This window comes from Poecilia mexicana, unplaced genomic scaffold, assembly GCF_051168715.1.
Source record: "Poecilia mexicana isolate PSO_F unplaced genomic scaffold, ASM5116871v1 scaffold_4, whole genome shotgun sequence".
Classification (NCBI taxonomy): Eukaryota; Metazoa; Chordata; class Actinopteri; order Cyprinodontiformes; family Poeciliidae; genus Poecilia; species Poecilia mexicana.
Genome location: NW_028263373.1, coordinates 955,430 through 982,278, shown reverse-complemented (window position 1 = coordinate 982,278; position 26,849 = coordinate 955,430). Strand labels below are relative to the sequence as shown.

Genomic DNA, 26,849 nt, shown 5'->3' with positions numbered 1-26,849 from the left:
ATAAAGTTCACAGGAAGTCATGAACTTTAAATTCATCAACATTCAGATTATATTAAAAAAATAAACCATAAGTTGCTCTAAATCCTTTTTATACAAATAATTATTTGTGTTTTTCCCCAATCAGCAAATTTACTCAATAAGTGTTAGATTTTTGCAAAATACATCTTTACTTTTCAATCAGTTTTTATAATTGAACATTAAATGAACTTTCTGCATTCATCAAATGGTTGCTGTTAAACTATAAACTCATAAACGATCCGTCGTTTCTGCTCGTCTCTCTGCTTTAAACGCCTTTATGTCGCTGCGTTTGAGTTTCTGTTTATTTCTGTAAATTTTTCATTTTATTTTGGGGCAGTGAAGTGGGGGTGGCTGGGTACTGAGGTCCTGCAAACTGTTCAGATGATTTACAGGAGGCCGAGGCTCAGTCTGTGTTTCCACTGCAGCTCTGCGTCTGTAAGGAGGATTTTCAGACTGTTTCTCGTAGTTTAGCCGAATGTTTACATAAATTCAAGCCTCAGCCTCAACTTTCTGCAGAGAAACTTTGCCACAGTTCATGCGGGGAGGGAAGGAGTCAGCAAGTTACTCGCCCTGAACTGTATTTGTTGCCTGGTAACACAACCTTGGATCAGGAAACACTGGGAGCCGTTGTGAGCGAACAAAGATTCACAACGATCTCTGACCTTTTAGTCTCAGCAGCTTTTCACCAAGGCCGAGTGTTTTATAAATCCGTCTCCTATCTGTGAATTCACCCACAGCTTCGCTGATAAATACCGCAGAAACGCGCTTTGTGTGCTGATCACGCCTCAGAAATAAATGTACAGGTGGCAATCAGGGCTATATGTCTATATGCTGCTGCAGATTATTCAGAGTTTCAGCAAAATCTTCCTCATTTGGATAAAAGAACCAAACTGGGTACAGATGCTGCAGGGTCTCTGCCTTTTGGGGGAAAAAGAGGAAAATTCAACAGGACATTTTTTCAAGGAATATTTATGTTTCCACTGAATTTGCTAATATTTATCACAGATTAATACTTTTGGTGTCAAATCAGACACAACTGGACCCACAGGAATCAGATGTACTGTGTTTTTTCACAAGATGGCCACCATGGTTAATAATAATGTTTTGCCAGTTAAATGAATCATTTTAAACCAGAGGATTCATATTTATTTTCACGATATTTTTCACTTGTTTTAGGTCAATACTGATGAAAAGTCCCAGTTTCACTGGCAGATTTTCACTTATAACAAGATGTTTTTCCCACGTTATACATGAAAATCTGCCAGTGAAACTAGAAAGTTTCATCAATACTGACCTAAAACAAGATACTACGTCTGGATGAAAAGTTACTTAGAAGATAGTTTTGTCTTATTTTTAGTGAACTAAGATATTTGCTCTAGAAACTTGAGCAAAACATTTGGAAATACTTTGAGTTTGGATTCAAATTCATGAGTCAGTTTCTCACTTTGCATTTGTTTGTCTTTTTTCTTTTCCAGTTACGTAACATGAGATTAAAGACACGCCCCGGCAGCGACTGAACCAGACGGCAGAAACTGGGACCAGGTAGGTGCATCACACACACACACACGCACGCACACACACACACACGCGCGCACACACACACACACACACACACACACACACACACACACACACACACACACACACAGCAGCGTTTGCGCCCAGCCTCCGCTGCGCTGCGTGGCTCGGTGTTTATGAAGTCAGACGGTTGGAAGAAGGCCAGGCTTTGTTCCCACCAGCTGGACGGTCCTTTCCAGAGAGAATCTCTTCCTTCTGGCTGTGATGAACGAGGAACAGGAGCATCGCCAACATGGATCCTCTTCCTGCTACAAGTGTCTTCATCATCCTCTTCATCTCCTGGCTTTTCTCAGCAGACTGAGTGGACAAATGTCCAATCAGGATTTTAAAATGTAACGCCTTGTAAAATGACCTTTGACCTTTTCATATGTTTGCCTTATTATCACAAAACTCATTGTATTTTGCTCCGTTTGTCGTCTTCTAACTCAGCTAAAGCATCCCCACAGCATGATGCTGCCATCGCCTTACATTACACAATGTGTGCTGGTTTTCCAGCATGCAGTCTTTCAGTCTCATCTGACCACAGATCAGAAGGGATTTTTTTTTTGGTTATATTGGTTTGAAAAGGGTTAATACTGAAGAGGATGAGGGCAACTGGGGAAAAACTCATTCTGACTTTTTCTCATAATTTTGACTTCAATCTTCTGAGATCAAAAGTCACAATTATGAGAAAAAACCCTCAGAATTCAGTCATTAAAGTCAGATTATTATGTTTTTAGTGTGAGTAATCCTCTTCCACAGTGAAACACACATATCTGCCACCTTTTTAATTCTAGCACATGCTAGTAAAACACTCTGAACTTTGTGCTGGTAATTTGACAAAATTGAGAAAAAGTTCAAAGGTTATGGAGCCACTGTAAACGTCCAGGCCAGGAGGAATGTGTCGACTTGCTGTCAACTATTTGCTGCTTTGTCATGAGGCCACAGAGCGCTAAAACACGTAAAGTTGTGTGTTTCACACCTCGCGGCCCCCGCCCTCCTTCCTCCTGGCCCAGTAGCAGCCGGGCCAGCGGTCCTGCAGCTGTGACCAGAACAATAGCATTCCTCGGGTTTTAAACGCCTGGCACTTAGATTCCTAACAGCAGATTCCTGACGGGGGAAGCCGGGGCGTTGCTATGGGCCGCCTTGTGAGGAGACGTACAGCTGTAAAGCGCTCTGTGATTTGGCTTTTTTATGAGTGGTGGGTGGGATTCCTGCTCATGTTCTTTATTTCTCAGATGTGGCATTTTCAGCACATTTACAGCAGTTTATTTTTAAGAGGCGTCCTGCTGCTCCGTCGTGTTGATGGAGGCACCTGTTAGGTCAACATGAGTCTGACGATCTGCTTCTTAGCACATGTGGAGCAGCAAACTGCACAGATGTGCTGGAAACGACACATGAGGTGTTAACAGACGAAACAAACCAGGTCGTGTTTATGGACTCACCTTCATACTGACAGAAACGACACAAAACAGCTTTTCTTAAAGCGGATCTATTATCAAAAGTCACATATTGTTCTTTTTTCTACTTTTATCTGGGTCTCTACTGCTTATAAAAACAATGCAAGCGCTTATAAAAAAAACAATCAGCCTGTTCTTTGGCAATAAGTTCATGTTTTTTGGTGTCTGGAAAATGAGCCGTTTCAAAACCTTCTAAATGTAACGGTACAAATTAGTAGGCAGGGACTCGTTACCTAGCAACCACAAGCTGTTACCAAGCAACTCAAGCAGAGCTCGAGCTGACTTTACCGCTGTACAATGGCTGCTGGAAAAGACAAGAGTTTTGCTGTTGACTTACCAGAAACCACTTGCTGATTTCTGGGTGGTTGTGCAGGAGGCTCCTCTTCTGCTTTTCAAAGCTGTATGGTTGTATAATTATGCATCTGTCCGCAGCCATTTCCACGTGCGAGTGTAAACTGTGAGGTGCGGCTGCCATATTAAGAAAATAAAAATATTAAGAATACAGTCATAAATTATGAGAACCGTACATCTTTGAGTTGTATATGAATTTTTTTTCTCTGAATATTTAGACTTTATTCTTGAAACATATTTTTATTTCCTCATTTCCTCATAAACTCAGTCATAGAAATCTCATCATCTAATTATTTGCTACAAAAGATGTAAAGAACATGTTTAATATCGTTCATAAACCCACCCTAACCCTATTAAGGATGTTTATTATTGTAGCGTTTATTGTGCTACATTCTCATTAGCATCTTCAAAAACCTAAAACATAGAAAACAGAAGTAGAAGCTGACACTGCAGGCCTCTCCACATGTGAGCCTTCTCTGGTGGTTTAAGTTCACACAGCCAAACTATCAGCATATCTGAAATAACCCCCAAAAATAACGATTCTCTCATTAACCACGCCTGTTTCACAATTTAAATATAAATGAATCTAATTTAGAAAACCTCGGGCGCGATGAAGGAGACTCATTTAGAGCCAATCTAAAATTAATGAGGGCATCTGGAGAGAGGGGCAGAGTGGCGAGGGGCCCTGTGTGGCTGAACAGATACCAGAGTTAACAAGCTACTGTACTTTAAAATCCCCATTCATTTTGAATTAGTACAGTGTTTTAAAGCTTTAATGTTAGCGCTAACAGGCTGCAGAGACGTTTCTGATGCGACTTCCAGCCTCTATTTAAGTTGTGATATAGCATTTCCTTCTATGCCTCTGTCTAGGACTGAAAGTTTAATCACAATATTTTGTGGTCCTACATTGATAACAATAAAAGAGATTTTAAAAAATCTAATTTATTAAGGTCACAGCAATTATTGCCCCACAAAACTTGTAGTTTCTGCATTTAATCATATTTTCTAATTTATTTGTACAGCTTTATTGAACAAACTGTGGGAAAAAGGTAAAATTAACAATAGGGACAGTTTTAGTTTTTTTTAACATTATTAATTGGAATTTACTGCAATAACAATAAATCAGAATCTTATCATGACAAGGAATGTATCGCGATACATGATAAACGATACGATAAATTCAAAAGCACAAAATCTTACCAAGTAATTTTGGCTTAGTTTCTATAAAATAAGACAAAACTAAATTATAATTAACTTTTCAGTAAGATAGGAGCTTGTTTTAAGTAAATAATTAATATTTATGAAAAAATACCAGTTCCAGTGGCAGATTATTCCACTTATAAACTGGGAAAATGTGAAGTAATCTACAGTGGAACTGGAACTTTTCATCAATTTTAATGAATTGTTCAGCTCCTGAAAAGTTACTTGTAAGTTAGTTTTGTTTTGTTTCAAATGTATTAAGAAACTAAACCAATAATATTTGGTAATATTTTTACCTGGCTGAGGAAGCCTTTTGTTTTATCATTTTTAAGTGAAAATGTTTCTCTGCTGATCAGAGTTTGTTGTTTAGACTCTGTATCTTCCATCAGGACGTTTCGCTCCTTCAGCTGCCTCCTGCAGACGCCAGCCGGCTCCCACAGCGACTGTTTGGTTTTGCGGGTTTAATTCCCGATGGGTTCGGGTCCGGAGTGATTAGGCTGAGCCCTAAAGGCCAGCAGGCTTGTCAGGTGTCTCCACACATTAACGTCGCTCTGCTCACAGCCTGAGCCGACAGCGCAGCCAGGGAGAGGGGGAACGGGAAGCCCAGGCATGATGGGAAACGCCTCGTTCGCTCAGGTTTCTACTGGATCTGATTTACAGAGATTTAGCTTTAGAGAGCCAGGAGGTTTCATTAGCTTTACACTGTGAAAACACAAAATCTTACCAAGTAAATTTGGTACTTTATAGCTCAAATATCTTAGTACACTTGAAATAAGACCAAACTAACTTACAAGTAACTTTAAGCAAGATAAATGAGCTTATTTTAAATAAATAATTCCCTAATATAGATGAAAAAGTTCCAGTTCTATTGGTAGATTATTTTATTTATAACAGGAAAAATGTCATGTTAGAAGTGAAATAATCTGCCAGAGAAGCTAAAACCTTTTCATAATTTTTGAAGTTTTACTTTGAATAGCAAGACTTAGAAAACATTTTAAAATGTTTTCATGTAGTTTTCTTACTTGGAGTCATTTACTTACTTAGACCTGTCATTCTGGAGACACTGTCAAATAAATACAGCTGGTTTTTCAGAGTACAGGGGAATTAAGAATGATATTTTAATAAAGATCACTGCAAAAACTCAAAGTCTTGCAAAGTAATTTTGGTCTAGTTTCTAGTACAAATAAGTAGATGACTTTTCAGCAAGACACAGGAACTTGTTTTAAGTTTCTTAAATGTTGATGAAAAAGTTCTGGTTTTATTAAGGGATTGATTTAAAACAATGTCTTACCTTGCAGAAAAGTCACGAATAAGTTTGTTTTGTCTTATTTCCAATGTACTAAGATTTGGACTAGAAACTAGACTAAAGTTACTCGGTAGGATTTTGCAGTGTACAGCTGATTTTCAGGTGTAATTTTTACACTTTTCCTGATGACTCTGTAGTTCCTAAAAAGCGAGACTCGGGCGGATGCTGCCTCAACATTTTCGTTAGCCTTTAACCCTGAAAGCAGCTGAGTGTCAACACGGCTGACTTTTCCCTGCTGGATTCAAACAAACTGGCATTGTGTCGACGCACAAACAACTTCCTGCATGCAGACATCCAACTTGTTAGTGGGGAGGCAACTCCTCACCCCCGCTCAGTCCGACCCCAGAAAAGAAAAACTCTTCCTGCCTGTGACCTCCAACCTCCTCCTACCCCACCCACACCCTGCACTTACCCAGCATGGTGCAGCTATAGGAGGGGCTTTAGGGTGCAGTGTGTGCCCAGACAGAGGTGATGTTAGGTTTTAAAGAGGGGGGTGCATCTTGTTTTGAAGACATGGAGAAATAAAATGTAGTGGAGGGGGGGTGAGGAGACCTGCTGAGCTGGCAGCCTATATGCCTCCTCCTCCTCCTCCTTCCTGCTATACCTCTGCCTCCATCCCGCTCCGCCTGGCCTCCGCCTCCCCCGCTGCTCCGTCTCCAGCCGTGGGGGTAAAGTACATTACATGCTTGCTAATCAAACCTACATTACAAGTTTGGAGGGAGTAAAGCAAGAATCTGAAGTGTTCTCCTTTCTTCTCTTCACCTTCCTTCCTCTCTCCCCAAACTCTGCTCACTTTCACTGCCGTGAAATCTCAGAGGAAAACCAGAAAACACCAAATACACGCCTCAAATGTGGCACATCAGCATCTATATGCAGAGGAAGAGTAGCACTTCAACATGCTATTACTCAAGTAAGAGTAAAAAGTAGTTGTCCAAGAAATTACTCAAGTAAAGGAGCACAGAGTAACTGATTAAATTATCGATCATTTAATATCAAAAAATTACATCATCAGACGGACCAAAATGTAAAGTTAAGTGGAAATTTTTATATTTTTATTACAATAATTCATATAAATAACAAAAAACAAGATCAGAAAAAAGGAAAAATGCTTCTAAATCAGTTTCCTTCAATAAAAAACATTTGTTTTTCATTCAGTGGGTAGAAAATTAAGATAAATTTTACTCAAATAGAGTAAAAAATACAGCGTAATAGAAATACTCCTAAAGTATGTGTTTTTTAAAAGAGAGTACTCAAGTAAATGTAACTACGGCTACTTTTTACTTTCACTTGAGTAAAAATCTGATGAAGCAGTGCCAATCGTACTTGCAGCCAGTAAAATGCAGTTCACTGTCCCTACCAGTTGGTGGCAGTAATGTTTTCATTAGTTGTTTGCTAACTGCCATTAAAACAAAGAAGAAGAAACGTTGGCGCTAAGTGCAGCAGAACTAGCTAGCTAGCAAGTTACCCCAAACATTCACGCTTTCATGAGCTCAGCTTTGGTCGGTAGTAAACATAATTCATGCTTTCATCTCAGATTAACGTTCGGTCCACATGACAGCATAATTCCCATAAAACTGCCTCAATCAGACAAAAATTAAAAATACGATTTTCTTCACTGTATCAAGTTTTTAGTAAAGGTACGCCATGAGTCATTTCATATCTGGTTATTTCCTGACTGAAATGATCTGTAGAGAAATATATAAAGTTCTTTAGCTGTTCAGGTTTTCATTTTTATTCTCTTTATTTATGCTCAGCTTTCAAATTACGGCTTTAAATCTCGGCTTTATTGTTCCATCATGGAGAATGAAAATGTGCCAGATTTTATCCAGATGTTTGAAAATGCATTGAAACGTTTAAATCTCTGTGTTTGTCCTGCATTAGGACGAAGTGGGAGGTTTTAGCCTTTTTTATTTGCCCGTTTTCGACACTTCCTTAACGCCATAATAGAGTCGCTTTTAAGATATTACAAATACAATACGATTCCAAAGTTAAAGCCCCACTTGAAGAGCAATCTGTCCGCAATAATCAGGAACATGTAAGCACTTAGCAGAGCAAACAACACGCAGAGGCTCTGCCAATACCGGAGACGTCCTTATAGATTAAAGATGTGCAGCTGATCTTTGAAGACGGAGTAGAAATCTGGCATTAAATCTGTTTTGTTCACCGTTTCAGGAATCGTGTTTTGTCTCAGTGTGAGAGACGAAACGAGGCAGGTATTCCAGAAATTATGCAAGAGGAACATTTTTATTTTATTTATTGAATGAAAAGGGGTAGCTTGAAGAAAACAAAAACTCCCATACAGAAACATTGTTAAATACAGAAACATAATATTAACCAATGAAGGGCAAACTAGCCAAAAATTATACTCAAGTAAAAGTAGCACCACTTCAACATATTTTACTCAAGTGAAAGTAAAAAATATTTGGGAAAAAATCTATTAAAGTACTGAGTAACTGATCAACTAATCAATCATTTAAAATTACATCATCACACAGACCAAAATATAAAGTTCAGTGGAAATTTTGGTATTTTAAAAGCCAAAATGACAATAATTCATATATACAACAAAATCAGACCAAATAACATTTTGTTCCAAATCAGTTTCTTTAAATAAAAAACTTATAAAACTTTAACAGAAACTTCAGGTGTGTGTCTGAGTTTGGTGAATTTTTGGTTAAAACATGTTTGTTTTTCATTCAGTCGGAAGAAAATCCAGAAATTTTACTCAAGTAACATTAGAAATACTTTATAACAAAAATACTCAAGTAAAAGTAAAACATACAGAGTAGTACAAATACTCCAAAAGTACTTTTTTTAAAATTACTAAAGTAGATGTAATTTAGTAAATGTAACTAATTAGTATCTGAGTCTGATAATAAAGAAAAACACATTATATTTGTAACAATGCAGCATTGTACTGAATCGATATACTTCATTATATCTGTATGTTTTATTTTTTTCTTTAAAAATCCTATTCAGAGTTTTCAGGTTGGTAAACTATTTCCATGCGTTAACACCGTTACCATGACAACAAAATACATACTGCAACGTTAAATTATTTTTCCACCGAAGCACAAGCAGTTAGTTAACATTTAACTAAATTAAAGTTTGAAACCAAACAGCCTGAATATAAAAATCTGTAGAACAGAATCTTCAGACAGGTTTGGTTTATCATTATGAAACATATTTTTGAAAATGTTTATATTCACATTTCAAGCTTACAAAGTTGAAATGCAGTCATGATTCATTTGATAAAATTATTCTCTAAAACTGATATTTGTTCTATTAAATTAAATACAGGAAAATTGTGACAAAGTATTTTTAATTCTGGTAAACTTGTCCTACTTTGACTGAATTTTGAAGAAATTAATACTTTTTTTATTACAGCTTATGAATCCTTGAGTCATTATTGATTGTCAGCGTTTATTCTTAAACAGAGGAAAACACAGTTCTTCTATTTACTAATTAGTTACAAAACATTTAATTAATACTTTGAGGTCACAGCTGCTTTGTACAATCCTTTAATGCTGCAATATTGTGTTTGTAAAAACCATTTTTCAAATTCTAAAAGCTGTTCCTCATCTCATCCATTTTCCATCGTACAGTTTTAGTTTTGATAAACTTGAGATAATTTATCATTGAAGCTGCACCTATTAGTGACTCCACTTTTATCTTCTTTCTTTGTGGATTTGAAAAGATCCCAGATTGTGAGTTTTGTTTTAAACAGCTGAACTTCCTGAACTTGTCAGGAGGTTATTGGGCCCCTGTAACGGCCTGAACTGTCCCTGCGGCCCCCTGCAGAGCATCAGACTGCAGGACTTCTGCTCTGCTCCGTTCTATACATTCAGTAAACCGACTCTGTTGTGTGAGAGCTGTTGGTCTTTACCAGTCATGCTACAGGTTAGTGTGAAACTTTGGGGAAACATTTTGTTAACCTGGTGAATAAAATGATGCATCACCTCAACATGTGGATTCTTAGTAACATCAGAGCAACTTTACAGAATAAATATGAGAGTAAATGACTGAAGTTTGGAAGAACTGGGGAGGAACATTTCCATTCTGAAGCAATTTCTCAAGTTCCCTTAACTTATATTAGAGAGAAAAGGGAAACAATCGTAGCGGCTCGTTATGAGTCGTAGCTTGAATACGGGTCAGTAAGCCGACAAAGTTAGTGACCTGCAGCCAGGAGAAGAGGATTCAGGAAGGGAAAACTCGGATAGTTTAGGTGGAGGGACGTTCTCATTCCCACACTGGAACCCATTGGATCCTCCGTGACTGTGTGTGTGTTTGTATTTCAACAGGTATAGTCAATTTACACTTGTACAATGGCTGCTGGAAAACACAAGTGTTTTGTTGTTGACTTAACATCTGAAAACCACTTGCTGCATTCTTGTTGGTTGTGCAGGAGGCTCCACTGCTGCTTTTCAAAGATGTACGGTTGTATTATTGTGCATCTGTTTACAGCCATTTTTATGTGTGAGTGTGAACGTTGAGTTTGTGGGCGTGGCCAGCAGCAGCTTACTTGGATTTAAAGAGACAAGACGCCATAAAACAGACTAAAATCTCAGTATTTAAGAACGAATTTCTGCCAAAAATGCTTTAAAACCTACCAACCTGCTCAAAGTTCAGCTAGGAGAAGCAGCTGTTGGGGTCAGGGTGAGTATTCTGGAAAGAACGGCGCGGGGGTCCATGTAATTCCTGTGAAGTCATGATGAGCCATGAATAGATCACCCTGTCACTCAGCTGAGACTCTGATTGGCTCAAACGGACTCATGACAGAGAAACAGTCAGAGGCAGGTGATGCATCAGGAGGAGAAGGAGAGCCAGGGCAGCCGCCTGAAAAGAAGGGATGACAAATGACAGAAAGGTAAAGGAGAGGAAGAGAGGGAAGGGACAGGAAGGATAAGGGGCACGCAGCAGGTGGGTGAATGAATGAATGAATGAATGGATGGATGGATGGATGGATGGATGGATGGATGGATGGATGGATGGATGGGTGGGTGGGTGGATGGATGGATGGATGGATGGATGGATGGATGGATGGATGGATGGATGGATGGATGGATGGATGGATGGATGGATGGATGGATGGATGGATGGATGGATGGATGGATCACTGAGCCCAGCTGACTGCTTTTAGAGACTGACACTGATTAAAGAGACGATTCACTTACTGTTAAATGTATTCAGAACGCAAAACATTCACTGTCAAAATAAACCTCTAAAATCATCAAGATAAAGTTCAACAAAACATTTTCATCCCAGATAAAACTGAAATGTGGAAACACAAAATACACATGAAACAAAAGTAGAATTAAGATAATTAAACTATGGAAATAGTAATGGAAAACGTTTTTTTAATCTGTTGAATTTTATTGTTGAGCTGAACAAAACGCAGACAAATTATTACAAAAAAGTTAAACTTCAGGGTGCAGTGGAGGCGCAGGGGTTAAGCACAGCCCACATATGGAGGCCCCTGAAGCGGCTGTCACAGGTTCGATTCCCAGCCTGGTGACCTTTGACCTTCTCTCACTTTCCTTTCTATTCACTATCAAATAAAAGCCATTAGAGACAATAAAACCTTAAAGAGTGAAACTTCATTAAAACAAAAAAAGTCCAAAACAAGCTGTGTGAAGAACAGAAAAATCCTGTTCAGAAAAAAGATAATTTACAGATGAGTCATCTGGAGATGAAAACATCTGAACAAGCAAAAAAAAATAATTTACAAAAATGTTTGCCTTTTGGAGCCAAGTTTTTTTCTAGCAAATTTCTGAAATTAACATAAACATTTCTAGCAAATTTTAAACTTTTCAAACTAAGAAATGTCCTTGTTTTTCTCAAAATTTTGCTCAAAATGAAAAAAATTCTCTAGAAAAATTTGGACTTTTGGAGCCCAACCATTTCCATGTTTTTATTCTGGAAACTTTCTGAGAATTTAAAATATTTTTAGTTTTTTCTAGCCAATTTTTTTCTGGAAATTTTCTGAGATTTGGACTGTACAAATTTCTGGGTTTCTTTGTTTGTTTTTTTTGTTTTTTTGTCAGAAATGTTGCTTTTTTTTTCTATTTACAGTGACCTTATTTCACTGTCATATTATTATCACAGACTATATACAAATGTATATTAACACAGTGGAAAAAAAAGTCTCTGCATGACAGTAAAAGTTTGTGTGAAACAGGTGCAGCTCAGCTCACAAAGTGTCCAAGCCTCAGAGCGAAGGGGGAGGATGGAAGAGACGGACGGAGGTGGAGGGGGTGTAGTGCAGCAGAAACTTCCCATGCTGGCCTCCCAGTGTGGCTACGTAATGAGGGCAAGGGACACAGACACACACACTCACGCACACTCACAGACACACACTCAGGGCCAAGCATGGCCCCACGGCTGATTAGTGGCGCACAAAGACCCCAAACAGAAGTAGCAGAGGGCGCACAATGGGAGCAGGGCCTCAAGGCGTGGTTTACTTCTGCCCTGAGGACGGGGCGAGAGAGAGAGAGAGCGGGGGTCCGGGGCGGGCTGGGGGAGGAGGCGCGGGTTCAGTCGAATCCACAAGCCACAGAAGCAGAGAAGAGTTTTGTTTTTGTGATGATGAAGACGTCTTAGTTTTCCTCTGACAGAACGTAAATAAATCTCATTTCTCCAGCAGATAAATTTAGTCTCTACATTTGAAACCAACGGAAAAAAATAACTGGATGGTGTCCATACACTGCAAAAACACAAAACCTTACCAAGTATTTTTGGACTGGTTCCCTGTGAAAATGTCTTCGTACACTTGAAATGAGACAAAACTAACTTACAAGTAACTATTTAGCGAGATATGAGACTTAATTTTAAGTAAATAATTCTTTATTGTTGATTAAAAAAGTGTTAGTTCCACTGGCAGTTTGTCCCACTTATTTCAAAGTCGACAGCCCGTCACCTAGCAACCCCAGCCAAGCCCAGCCCATAACCTAGCAACCCCAGCCAAGCCCAGCCCGTCACCTAGCAACCCAGTTCTAGTTCCACTGACAGATTATTTCACTTTCACAACAGGGAAAATGTCGTCTTAAAAGTGAAATTATTTGCCAGTGGAGCTCGTTAATTACTGATAATTCATCAATATTAAGGAGTTATTTACTAAATGAGCTTGTATGTTTTGCTAAAATGTTATTTGTAAATTAGTTTTGTCTTATTTCTAGTGTACCAAGATATTTGCATTAGAAACTAGACCAAAATATTTGGTAAGACTTTGTGTTTTTGAAGAGTAATAATTTAAAGAAAAGACATAAACTGGTTCTGAACAGGATTTTAATCGATTATTGAAATAATAATCAACTAATCAATTAATGAACTTGAGCATGCAGATTAAAAAAATACTATTTGCTGAAAAGACAACACAGTAAAAGCAGTAATTAAGCCAAAACTGTACAAAAATACATACATTTAATATAGAATAAACTTTCTTTGTAAATGTGTTACCCAGAACTGAAGTGGTTTATTTTCAGCTTCAGTGATTTGTAAACTAAGCCAAGGTGCAGATCAGGTGTAAACTAAGCACAGTAAGGGAGCCAGCATTGCTGACGGTGGGATGAAGCTGGAGTACCCAGAGAGGAACCATGTGTGCACAGAGAGAACAACTCCATGCAGAAAGACTGGAGCTGCAACACTCACTCCTGCAGGAGCCTCTTTCTTTATCTAATTATCCAGGACTATTTTCTCATGTTTTATTTCTCAGATTTGTTTTTCTGTCAAAACAAATATTTATAATTTCAACAAATATGTTCTGTTTTTAACCACGAGAAAAACATGTAAAATTATCTCAAAAGGCAAAAGAAATGAGCGACAAATCCACAAAGACAATTTAGCTTCCTGTTTTTCAGATTACTTAATGCTATTTAAATGCAGAACTAACACACACACACACACACACACACACACACACACACACACACACACACACACACACACACACACACACACACACACACACACACCATCCTCAGTGATGGAGAGGCTCCTTAAATAATTCAGAGTAATTATTTTCTGATAATCATTGGAGGACAGCTAGCTGTAATAAAATGATAAACGAGACAATTATGAGGAGAAATCCTCGGCCCGGTTTTCCTAAACACACTCAGGAGACGCAGTTCAAGTCATTCTGACAAGATGATCAAAATCATTTTCCCTTTTCTCGACACACTGAAGCTCAGGATGGGACTCTACAACTGAGAAGCTCTCATTGCTAATGGGAGCTTTAACCACAAGAGCTAAAGTTCAGAAAGTATTCCAGTTCTGCAGTAACTCGCTCCATTTTCTCTAGTAACTTTTTGGAAAAAATGTCCTTTTAGGAATAATTTGTTTTACTCAAGTAATAAAATTATATGTGTAATTTTATTATGAAGTATTTCTACTCTTACTAGAGTAAAATTTCTGGTTTATATATTTTGGTCCGTCTGTCTATGTCATTTTTAAATATTAAATGACTGATAATTTGATCAGTTAGTACTTACATAAACTTTCACCAAATACTTTTTAACCCTTGAGTCATTTCTTGCATGGCTACTTTTTACTTTCATTTTAGTAGAAACATGTTGAAGTTGTGCTACTCTTAGCGGTACAGGTTTTACGTATTCTGACCACTTCTGACGTACTTTCATGTTTTGTTTTTTGTTTTTTATTCAGGTTTCTGTTGGAAACTTTAATAACTTCAGATTTTATTCTGACATCGTCTGAAAACTGTGACATTTTTATCTTATTAGGAACATTCCTAAATTTGACTCTCCCTGTTTTAGATCAACAGTTATTTCTGTTGGTAAGTGCTAATATACTGAAAGAAATTATTATTTCTTCAAATTCAAAGGTTTATGTCCACTAATACGGAAGAGGATTGGGGCCACTGGAAAAAAAATTAAAACAGTTCAGACTTTAATCTCAGAAGTCAGACTTCTGATATTAAAGTCAGATTTTTTTTTCTTTTTTCCAGTGGCCCTAATCCTCTTCCGTACACAAAAGCTGATTTCACACCTGGTATTTCGGTAGATTTGGTTCGTTTTAGGAGCAAAATTGCAACATTTGTTACATTTTCAGTCAAATCAACCAAACCAATTTAAAAACCTGTTCCCCTCCTAACCTGTGGTGGCGCTGCACCAAGAACTACAGGAGGAAACGACACAAAAACCTCTGAAGAAAACACTGAGCGCAACTTCCGTCTTCACAAAATGTAAACACAAAAGGGGCGGAGTCAGATTTTAGCGGTTGTATTGTAGGATTTCTCCACTGATATAGTTTCTAGCTGCAGCTAAACGCTGCGCTCCTGCAGGCGGCCATTACTGTGAGTCACTGAGTCACGTCCGCACATCCAGACCGGTCCAATGCGGGAAGCAGGAATCCGTCACAAAGTGGTCGTAGCGTCCTTATTTCTTACCTGATCTATATAGAATATGGCTTATTTTTAAACTGATTATGTTTTTATATATTTTCCCAGGATATAAATATATAAACAGTTTGGTTTCTGTAGCGACGCAAGAGCAATCTTTTCTTTTATATTGGTCAATAATTTAATTTTACATAACTGCTGCTGTTAAAATTTTATTTTTTTAAAATGAAAGATATCAAATAGGATGAAATCTATAAATATTGCCACGTTGTATAAAAAATTAGTCTATTAGTTTTACTGACGGTTTAAAAACTGAACATGGCTGATGTGAATGCACCTAATTCAACTAGTTCTGCTTTCAAACAACATGGTACATATTTAGATTTAAATGTTTTATTTTTTATTATCATAAGGTCATTGGAATAAAATATTTGTTCCTTATAACCAGGTGAGATTAGCAGAAATCAAAATGGCAAAACAAAAACTTACTAAACATCAGAAAAAATAATTATTTTACAGCAAAATTAGAGAATAAAAGGATTGGTAAAAATCTTAAAGCGTGATATTGGTGACTGCTTTTTATCACTTGGTTCCTAATGATATTTCATTCATTGTACAGTGTTTTATTTGTTCTGAAATATTTAAATTGATGGTGAAAGATTCTAAGGAATTACATGTTGACAACAAAACTGTAAAAGAAACAGAAATCCTGTTCTGCTTGATGTGTTTTCAACCTGTAATCTAAATGATGAATTGTTTTTCTACTTGATGTGATGTATTATTGTGTCTGTTTATAAGCTGCAGTTAGAGGGATGTGTACACTAAGGCTTTACGCTACTTAGACTTTGTGAAAATCTGGTTTCCTGTTGATGTAAAACTTCCACAGGAAACCTTTAGTTGTCATGAAAATCACTTTTTAACTGTTTGAGGCCCAGATTTTATTTTCCACGGTTGCATAAAAGTCGCTTCCTTTGCTGGCTCTTCTGGCTTGGATAGGCATGAAAGTGTGAGATCTGCACCACAAAGAGTTAAAAAAAATCTGATCGCTTGGTTCGTTGTGCAAATTTAGTCAGAGGGTGTGTGTGTGTGCGTGTTCTTGTGTGTGTGTTCTGTAGGTCCTTCTGAGCAAAATAACATGGAAAAGGTGATTTTCCACTATAGTGAGGTTTCCACAGTAAGTTCCCCCAGGCTGCAGCAGAAACATGATTGAATTTTGTGTGTGTGTGTGTGTGTGTGTGTGTGTGTGTGTGTGTGTGTGTGTGTGTGTGTGTGTGTGTGTGTGTGTGTGTGTGTGTTTGTAGAAATTGGATTGACTCGACTATGACAGTTCAGAGCTCTGCTGCACCTCCATCCGTGTGTCGCGTTTTACTTTAGTCTTTGCTTAAGAATTTGACGTATTTCTGTCCAGCAGTGCTACAAATATATTTTTTGCCAAACAGTTTAACCTTTTACTTGTTTTGCTCAGACGGACCTGCCAGATATTTGAGGTTTTTGGTTTTTGTGTCCGTCAGTCTCTGAAAGTCGGAGTGGCCAACACTGTTCCTGTTTCTCCCTGTAGGTGATGCTGCTGGAGGAACTTCATCTCGGCTCAACAAATGAAGAAGATGCTGACATTTCACACTCCAACACACACAGTAAATGTGTAAAACTGTTTCCAGGTGAAGAGAAGCAGATCAGAAGGAATCCAGGTGAACTGGAATCGCACAGAGAAACGGTAAAAAAGGACTCAGAGCAGCAGCCTCAAAAACAACAATCTGTATGGAAACATGCATTATTCACATTATTACTTTAATGTAATGCTACCTCATTAAACAAGCTTTCCTTTGTGTGCTAAGATTAATATGAGTCAATATTGTTTTATAAATGTGATTGTTTTTCACATCTATGTGGTCTGGCTATTGTCTAAATATGTGTTAAAGCTGCAGTATGTAACTTTTCTATATTATGACAGTTTGGTGTGAAGCAGAATCTGTGAAAAACTGGAAGCAACCAATCAGAGCCAGGAGGCGGGTCTTAGTATTGCCAATCACAATCTCATGTGGCGCTGCTCATCCCCCTCTTGTTGTGAATGCTAGGCTAATTAGCATAGCCACAGATGACAGCTGATAAACCATTCTCTTGTTACATTTAGCAGTGAGAACATGAGGATGATTGACAGCACTCAGCCCCGCCTCCTGGCTCTGATTGGTTGGTTTTGGTGCATTGTGGAAACTGATCTTTTCACAGATTATCTGTCTCATACTGACGTCATGCTGAGAATAAAGATGTAATATTCTGACTTTATTCTCATAATTTATTACTATTTTTAGTTTGGTCCTAATGCTCCGTTGTACTAAGATTATTAAGGGATGGAAACAGGATTTTGTAAAAATAAAAACATTTTCTCAATGTGGAATTTGTTCCTCTACTAAAAATATTGAATTTTTCTAAATATCATGAGCACGACGTGACTGAAATAACTTATTTTAGCAGATGATGTCTGACCTCCATTAAAACCTCTCAGCTGTGAAGGTTTTTTTTTACAGATTTTTTCTTCTTTTCTGTGATTTTTTTAACTTGTAGTGTTAGTTAGTGTTGAACCAACCAGAGTATCAGCCGCTGGCGACCAGCAGCCGAGTGTAAATGATCGCACCGCCGCGCTCATAACTCACCGTCGCATAAGGAGCTTGAAGGAAGCAGAACCAACAGCTTGTGTGTCTGCCAGTCACTTTAGACTGTCCATGCTTCCTCATCCTCCTCCTCCTCACCTCCGCGGGTCATGAAACCGACTCTGTTGCATCAGACCAAATCACTGCTCCCTCCGCCCAACTTCTGCCTCCTCCCATCCACACACACACACGCACTTGGCATTTGTTTGTCCACACTCTCAAACCACATTAGTGTGTCTGACCCGATTGATGAAGTGTTTTCTGTTGATTGAAATCAGGGTGATCAGTCACTGATGTCTCTGTTTACTGGGCGGAGATGAGATGATAGTGATGGATAACAGATTAATCAGTAAACACACACCACTGATGAGCATCAAGACTTCCACACACACTCTGTGTCTGTGGGGTTCACACACAAACATTTACTCTTCCTCACATTTTATCCTGTTGCAACAAAGTTTGAAACGATTAAAACTGAACAGAGGTGTAAAAACAGTGAAATCTACAGAATATTTGTGCAGCTAGCTGGAAATTCTCATGATCTAAAATTTCTGTCTCCTATTTTTCTGTTTACTAGTTTAAAGCTGAGAACATTGAACAGAAATGTAATTAAAAAACTAAGTAAATCCAAAAATCAGCGTCTTTCTTTAATTTGTGGCTGTGAGCTACTTGTCAAAGTCACATGTTTTCATCATTTTTGTCCAACTATTGTAGGTTAAAGATAAAAAAAAAACAACACATTGTGTTTAATTACAGTTACATTGTAATTCTAAATTGGTCCAATTCAACTTTCTCACCAGTTTCCATGAAAAATGTGAGCAAAACTTTGTCAATATTCTGCTAATGTCAAAAAAAAAATAAAAAATTTGCAATATTGCAGCATTTCTGTTAAATAAGATGCAAAATAATAGTCATGTGAATGAGTTTGCACATGATTATGTCATTAAAAAACATAATTTTCCTACCACTTCCTGTTGTCTTTGTTGTTTCCAGAAGTAGTAACTTCCTGTTGTTGATTGTGTGACTTATGTGATATAAAAACAGTGTTTCCATTGCAGTTTTGCGAAATACACTAATTTTAATGAATGTTTAATAAATGTTAACATAATTCATCCATCCACGAATGACACTAAAAATACATGAAATCCATTTTTAGATCTGGTTTTGGTTGGAAAAAATGTGATATTTTTACATAATTTTCCAAAGAAGGAAACATGTTTTTATCTCGTTTTTTTCTATTTTAAAACCTAAAATTAGTCATAAACTGGTGATCCTTTGAAAATGACAAACACATTTCCTTTTGTAGATATTCACAAAACAATACAAACCGTCTTTTTCAAAAGGTCTTTAAAGACAAATAGGGAATATTTATATATTATTGCACTAGATTTGTTTGAATAGCTGTAACTTGGTGAAAGGCCGTTAATAGCGGTGTGTTTTGTTTCTGCAGTGACTGCTGCTGCAGGGATGGGATGATGCGGTCAGTGTGAGCAGCCTGTATCTGCCGGCCCCCAGAGTTTCCTTTGTGCTGCTGGAATTAACTACGACTCGTCACATGTAACCGACTGCTAACCTCCAACCCCATTCAGGAACCGTCGCCTGTGTGTGTGAGAGGGGCAGAGAAAGGAAGAGGTCAAGCTGTCACAAACACAAGCAAAATCATTGTTCCCAATGGAAAAGCACAAATCCACTCCAACCAGAACAAACACACCGACAGATACACTTGCAAAAACTGTAGAGCTTTACTCTGAATCTGCTGGAAATGAAACATGATTTGATGAAACTGCACATATTAAAATAAACTGAAATGTGATGTAATTTCAACTGAAATTTGACGTATTATAATCATTTACTTAGCAAATTTAGTCATACATAGATTTAGCAATTTCATTTTGAATTATTTCATTTTCTTCAATGACTATTTTGAGCTATTTTGTTTTTGCAACAATAAGACTGTCATTAATTTCACAGTAGGATCTATAGACATGTTGCAGTGTGAGATCCCGCCCCCTGCTGCTAGCTGACGATGACTAGCATTGGTTTTAGCGGTCAAGTTGCCCACATAACACGCCAAATCTTAAAGAGAATGGTCTACACTACGACAACTGTTTATTTGTGATTATTAACTTTAGCTAATCTAACAGCTGTGGCTGATTAGCTAATTTAATCGCCTGCTCAACTGACGATCTGTCAGAGTTTTTTCTAAACTGAACCGAAACACCAAATTCAGCAGCACATCTACATGTTAGGTTGTCATAGTCAAGCTAGCATAACTGAACTCCTTCCCTGTCCCTTGCTATTTTTTTATTAAAACTTTTTCCTGATCTTGTTATCCGTCTGTTGTAGTGTAGCAAAGCACTGCGTCTCTTTTTCTTTAACACATCACAGGTACGTTTAATATTTGGCGCGTTGTGTTGGCAACTTAACAGCTAAAACCAATGATAGCCTCCTTATTGGAGTGTCTCTCTGCATGGTTAATGAAGAAGAGTCGTGAATAAGTGCGGGTTGTGTTTGAGGATGAAGGCATCGACCGCCTGATGACACGAATCACAATACAGTCTCAGTCTCAGACAAAACGCTTTTCTTCTCATCACAAGAAGGAACTCAGTTATTTCCAATCCCATTTTCTCTTGTCTACAGTGTTTTGTATTTTCTCTGAGATTTTCTTGCTTAATGTCATTTTAAATATTGAATTGAACCTTATTATTTGACTCATTTTTAAGCAAATCTTAAATTATCCTGTCTTCCTCTGACCTGTCTGTTGTGTTCCTTGGTTGGTTGTTTGCTAATGTTCTCCAACAGCTTAAAAGAAATAAATTTCTGGTAATTAATGGGGTAAAATGAGGTTGGTGGTGAAATGATAAGAACCTATATGGTGCCAATTTGTCCATTCAGCAGCCGGGACAGCCCAGACTGGGAGAATGGCCAAGTGCTTGAGTGGTTTTACACAAAAAGTGTTTTCTTTTTTTTTAAGCAATTTGTTTGAAATTCCTGCCTGTGAAAAGAAATGTATTGTAATGTAAAAACACATTTGTCAATCAAAACCATACATTAAAGGAGGGAATGCTGTAATGGGCATAAAGCCTGATATAAGAGGCCCTATCACGAGGCAGAACACAGCAGGAAGGTGTTTATTATGCTGTCACATCTCAGCAGGACGCAGTAAAATAAATGCCTCTTTGCTAAAAAAAAAGAAAAATGTGTGTTTGGTTGTGCTTTATTTTGCGAGAGTTCAATTCAGTTTATTTAAATAACACCAATTCACAACACATTGTCTCAAGGCACTTTGCAATAAATAAAGGCAATTCTTACAATCATACAAATTCCAAGTTAAGTACTAACATTTAAATTTGATCCTGGTTACCAAACAACACCGTTTATTATTCTGATTGAGAATTGAGTCAATGACTTTCAGCGTTGACTCCTCCTGAACATGAAGCAGCAGCAGACAGTCGCTGACATTGTGTCTTTAATATTAAAGACGATCTAAGATGCACATTTTTATACTTCCACTTGAAGTATAAAAATGTCTCCATTTTCTACAGCTTCTACAAGAGGTTAAAAACCAACCAACCAACTCAGCTGTTTTCAACATGTTTTTGTTTTTTTGGTGTTTGGAAAACGAGCCGTTTCAAAAACCTTCAGAAGGTTAAGTCACATTCAATGGGCACTGCCCCGTTACCTAGCAACACAAGTCCAGTCCAGCCCAGCCCGTCACCTAGCAACACAAGAAGAGTTCCAGCACATTTGGTCAACTGGTTTTACTGCTGTACGCACTGTACAATGGCTGCTGGAAAGGACAAGAGTTTGTTCTACAGTTGCATAATTGCGCATCTGTTTGCAGCCATTTTGATTTTTACTGAGCAAAAATCAGCTGGCACAAACTGTTTAGCCAAGATATTATTCTATGACCTGTCTACTTTCAAACTAAATATATAATAAAAAACTAAATCTATCTTTGCAGAATTTCCAGGTATTGCCATCTCCTTGTGCAACAATCTTCTAAGCAGTGACATGAAGCTAATATTACTGAGCCATGTGTCACAGGATACTCGTTTAGCTTAAAGTGTTACAAAGCAACTGAACAACCTCTAACATTTGACCGTTAGTTTTCTGGATTATTTCTTTGTTGCCTTCAGATGAAATCCTAATCACCTTAAACAGGATCTCCTCTGCCATTGACCAGTGAGCAGCTTTAGTGCCGTGTGTGGCTGCATGAGGACATGTGTGCTGCTCAATCATTTGGAGCATGAAGAACAGAAAGAGTTTGCAGATTAAGGGAAACTCAGGGGATTAAGGTCATTTCCTGTGTTTAAGCTGTAAATTAGCCTTTCACTACCACAGGGGAAAACATACTGAGTGCCACGGTACTGCTCAGGAAAACTTATACAACCGTCTCCCAAGAAACTTCAGACAGAAGATTCCCCTATTTGGTTAACGTCAGAGGATATCTGGATATGTTCTTGCTCTCAAGGTGTTTTCACACCTGATATTCTGGTAGATTTGGTTCGATTGGGGACCAAAGTTGCAACATTTGGTTGCTTTCATACTGCACTATGTCAAACAATCTAAACCAATCAAAATCCCATTTCCCCTCCAGGCCTGTGGGGGCGCTGCACCAAGACCCACTGAAGGAAACGACACAAAAACCTCTGAAGAAGACATGAGCACAAATTCTGCAGCGCTCCAGTTACCTGAGTTTGATCTGATGTCAGACCTGAGCTAACGGCGTTTTAATGAAGACGCTGGAATTTCAACATGGCGACACCCAAAATCGTAATTATAGGTTTTACTTTCCATAAGCAAACACCACTTTCAATTTGTTCAAATTAAGAGGATAGGGGAATTAGACTTTACTCTGTCTTTTACACGTGTATCTTGGAAAATAAATAGGTTTCCACCACATCTTACGACTGTTGATGCGAGGAGCGGCCATCTTGAAACGCAAAGTCGGCCTTACAAATTGTAACTCGTGGCAGTTGGAGTTGAACAGTGCAATTCTTTTTTGTATTATAGAGTGTATGAAGCTTTTAAAATATCACAAGGAAGGCTACTAACTTTCGAAAACCATAGATCAATTGTCTGTGCAAAGGTCGTAGTAAATTTACAAATATTTTACAAATATTGTAGTAAACAAATACCTAAGCTTTTAACCGTCGGCACAGGTTGGCACATCTACAAAACTTTTCTGTGATTTTCTGTGTCTTTAATCACTAAACTTATTTTTGCATGTCCAAAATCTCTTCTTTTTTCTTTTTTTCTTTAGTACATTTATTTATTTACTTATTTTATTCAATTAAAGTAAAATAATAAATTGTTATATCTGACTAAGGTGAAGTGTACTTTTTAGAAATCCAGTGTAAAAAACAAACAAACAAAAAACAAATTTAGGCACATTTTACAGAAAAAACATATTAAAACCACCAAAATATATACTTTTTGGCACTACCAGAATTCCCTACCGTGTCTTTTTGATGAAGCTTCCTGGTCACTGACATCTGGAAATCTCAAATGCTTTTTATCATCTTTATCATCTTAGAGTCTGACGTTTCCAGGGATTCCAAATATATCCAGGTTTAACAGTGAAGAGGTGCATTAATGGCTGTAAGGGAAAAAAAACTTTAAATCTTTTCCAGGGACTTGGGGCAAATGCATTTAATTTTAATTTTGTTGTTTCCCTTCATATAAATAACATTGTTAGAAAAAATGACTTATACATAATTAATAATTAATAGTTAATACCACATTGTGCTGCACAGAAAACATTAGTTACAGTTTAATTTTCTCTGTTTCTTGTCATTTCTGAATTGCTTTTCAAACATTTAAATGTTGTGCTTTCATTGTACGGTTTCAGACGTTCACTCATTGTGTGTAGCAGGAAACACAGAGACTGTTAATCTGCACTTGATTCCCATTTGACTCCCTTTAGCTTTCTGACATCATTTTCTTATGTTTTTACAGCCACTGGACAAAATCTGTTCTGTGGGGCTGACAGCAAACATGGGCTGGAATATACATTTTATGTGACTTTGACTGGCTCAGTCAAAGTAAGATGCTGGACGTTTCAGTACCAGCTACGTTTGTTCGTCTCATTACGGTTTTTTAATGCTCCACTTTAACGTTCTCTCTCCCCCATTTATATGCAGCTTTTTATAGTGAATAATCTATCCTGTTTTCTCTTCCATAAGCTCTTTGTTAGTTGATTAGTGACCTCTTTCACACACACACACATGCACACACACACACACACACACACACACACACACACACACACACACACACACACACACACACACACACACACTAGACAGTTTGCATGGCTTACTTTTAGTTAAGCAGAGTGGCAACATTGTCTGCAGTCAGTTTTGACAACACTGGTGTCATTTATTGTGTGTGGATTTGTGAAAGTCTGACAGAGGATCCACTGCATGAGATTGTGTGCGTGTGTGTGCGTGTGTGTGTTTGTGTGTGTGTTTAATTTAACATTGTGAGTCTTTATTTACAGCCGTTTGTTGGAACTATGACAGGGAGCCCTGTTTTTAATGAAGAGAGCTGCTTTCTATGAGTGAACAGTGACTATCTCCTCTCTGTACTTCCAGCAGACAGAAATCTTTTAAACTCAAATTAGCCTGACTGTATTTACAGCAGAACAGGATAAAAATCACAAAATATCAGCAGTTTCCCCCAGAAAACGAGCTAAGCTTGCTGGTTTTGTATTATGTTTGCTTTACTAACTATTCTTAGGATACAAGATTAAAGTATTTATTGTATGAAGTTTTCTTGTGTTTTCCTAAATTGTTCTGCTTGGTTCAGTATTTTGATTTTCTGGTTGTTATTTATCCAACCTGCAGGATTTTCATGAAATACTCAGAATGAAAGAGTTGAAGAAGTAAAGAGTTATTAACTCTATTAAGATAATTAATTAGCTAAAAGCATCACCTTGTCTGAAGCGTAACGTCTTGATTCAGGAAATTCACTCTGAGATCATTCCTGTAGTCAGATGATGTTTTTTGTGGATGGTTTATAATTTATAACCAGGAGTTTTATGTTAGTAAATAAAAATATAGAACATTTTATCTGCATCTGTTGTGTTTGTGGCTGAGGAGATGAGGTAACACTTTATTTGAAGGGGTGTGAATAAGACTGATAATACTGTCGTAAACTTGACAGCACCTGTTATGAGCATGAAGGAGTCTTCATGAATGTATGAAGCTTTACATTTTAATGGGCTTTTAATGCAACTTTGCATTATCAGTGTCATTATTTAATGGTCATAAACGTCCATGGAGACTCCTTCCTGTTCAGGCGGATGTCAGACCTTCACATAAAGTCTTACTGCAGCCGACCAGATGCTAAATGCTGCTAAACATGTTAATCTGGCTTCCACCTGCACCTCCATCTGCTTTATCAGGATAAATAGTTCTAACTGTACATATTGTGTTGTTTTTTGTATTCCCTACATGTCTTCATATCGTTATTCTTCCCTGTCCTCTGATATATTTTGTGTATTTTGTTCTTTATTGTTACATAAGTTATTGTCAGACAGGCTGGAATTTTGTTGTATAGCTGCAGTATGAAATTTTTATAATGTTTTATTTATTGAAACTGTCACTATGTTGTGATGGCATGAAATAAAACATAATCCGTGAAAGCTCTTCTCCCAGTGGTAACTACAAACAACCAATCAGAGCCAGGAGGCGGGGCTTAATGCTGTCGATCACCATCTCAAGTGACTAGTCCTCCCTCACCTCCTTGCTCTGTGCTGCTGCAGCTAGCATAGCATGTTGTTTAGGCTGAGGGTAGTTAGCATGACCACCAATGCACATTTATCAGCATTGATTGACAGCATTAAGCCCTGCCTCTTGGCTCTGATTGGTTGTTTTTGTTTGGGAGCAAAGCATTTCTTCAGATAGCAGCTCAGAGAAGAGGTGGAGGAGATCGATCTTTTCAGACTATCTGTCTCATAAACTATCATAACAGATACAGTTTTGACAAATGTGTAAAAACCATTTATTTGAATATAAAAGTTACACACTGCAGCTTTAAGTAAGACCCACAATTTCTCAATTTAAACTCAGCGCCCTGCTGTTTATTTCGGGGTCGTGTTTTACTTTGTAGGATTTCAGTGCAGTGCTGTCAGACGCAGCGGGGAGGTGCAGAGTTGACGTTTGCTTCCTCAGATAAGGGCCTTACATGCCTAAAACGGAGCGCGTCCGTTCAGAGGAATAAAGCAGAGCAGTGCCCCCCCAACAGTAAATCTAGTGACCTCTCTGTGCCACCCTGAAACGCACAAACACATTTCTGTGTCCATGTCCTCACCGCAGTCATCGCTCTGTCCTTCTGGTGGAGATCTGAGCGGGGCTGAAGCTTTAATTAAGACAAAAATGGCTCCCAAATCCTCCAGCCGTTGGCGAGTGGAAGCCCCACGGAGCAAAGAGGAAATGGAACGATGGAGAGATAGAAGAAACGCAGAAGTGATCATGAATCCCCAAATCCTTGAAATGAGTCTAAAACGGCTGACAGCAGAAATATCAAACTCTCAACATCTGCAGTGAAAACCTGTTTTTATTCTTTAGGTTTTCTCATCTGCTCACTAGTTTTGCCATACAGACACAAAAAAAGAAATCAGGAATTCACAGATACTGACTAACACAGCAAGAGTGCGATGCTTCAACAAATAACTGATTCCTGTTTCATTTTTGCTTTCTATTTCATAAATCTTTGCAAATTTCTTGTTTTGAATTTCCTACATTGCTACACTTTTAATGGGAAATTTGGCATTACTAGTAAAATCAAGTGTGTTTGTAAAACACCAGGCAGTTCAAAGAGCCTTATGTCATAAAAACATCGTAACCATTTATGAAACAAGCATTAAACATTACATTTTGTCAAATACCATCAACATCATCTTGATTTTTATTGGAGGTTGGCAAAAAATGTTTTACAAGTCACATTAC

The 26,849-nt window shown here is 37.8% G+C and overlaps 1 protein-coding gene across 2 annotated transcripts in view; it reads left to right on the top strand.

The window, feature by feature from the left end:
- Nucleotides 1-21,091, top strand: part of LOC106925616 (uncharacterized) — an 87,652-nt gene extending 66,561 nt beyond the window's left edge. For both annotated transcript variants that reach the window (XM_088004689.1, XM_088004688.1), the window contains exons 3-5: nucleotides 1,494-1,560; nucleotides 16,803-16,958; nucleotides 19,343-21,091. In XM_088004689.1, the coding sequence (XP_087860815.1) occupies nucleotides 1,494-1,501 (8 nt within the window). In that variant the 3' untranslated portion in view covers nucleotides 1,502-1,560; nucleotides 16,803-16,958; nucleotides 19,343-21,091. The remainder of the gene's footprint in view (nucleotides 1-1,493; nucleotides 1,561-16,802; nucleotides 16,959-19,342) is intronic.
- Nucleotides 21,092-26,849: the final 5,758 nt, after the last annotated feature.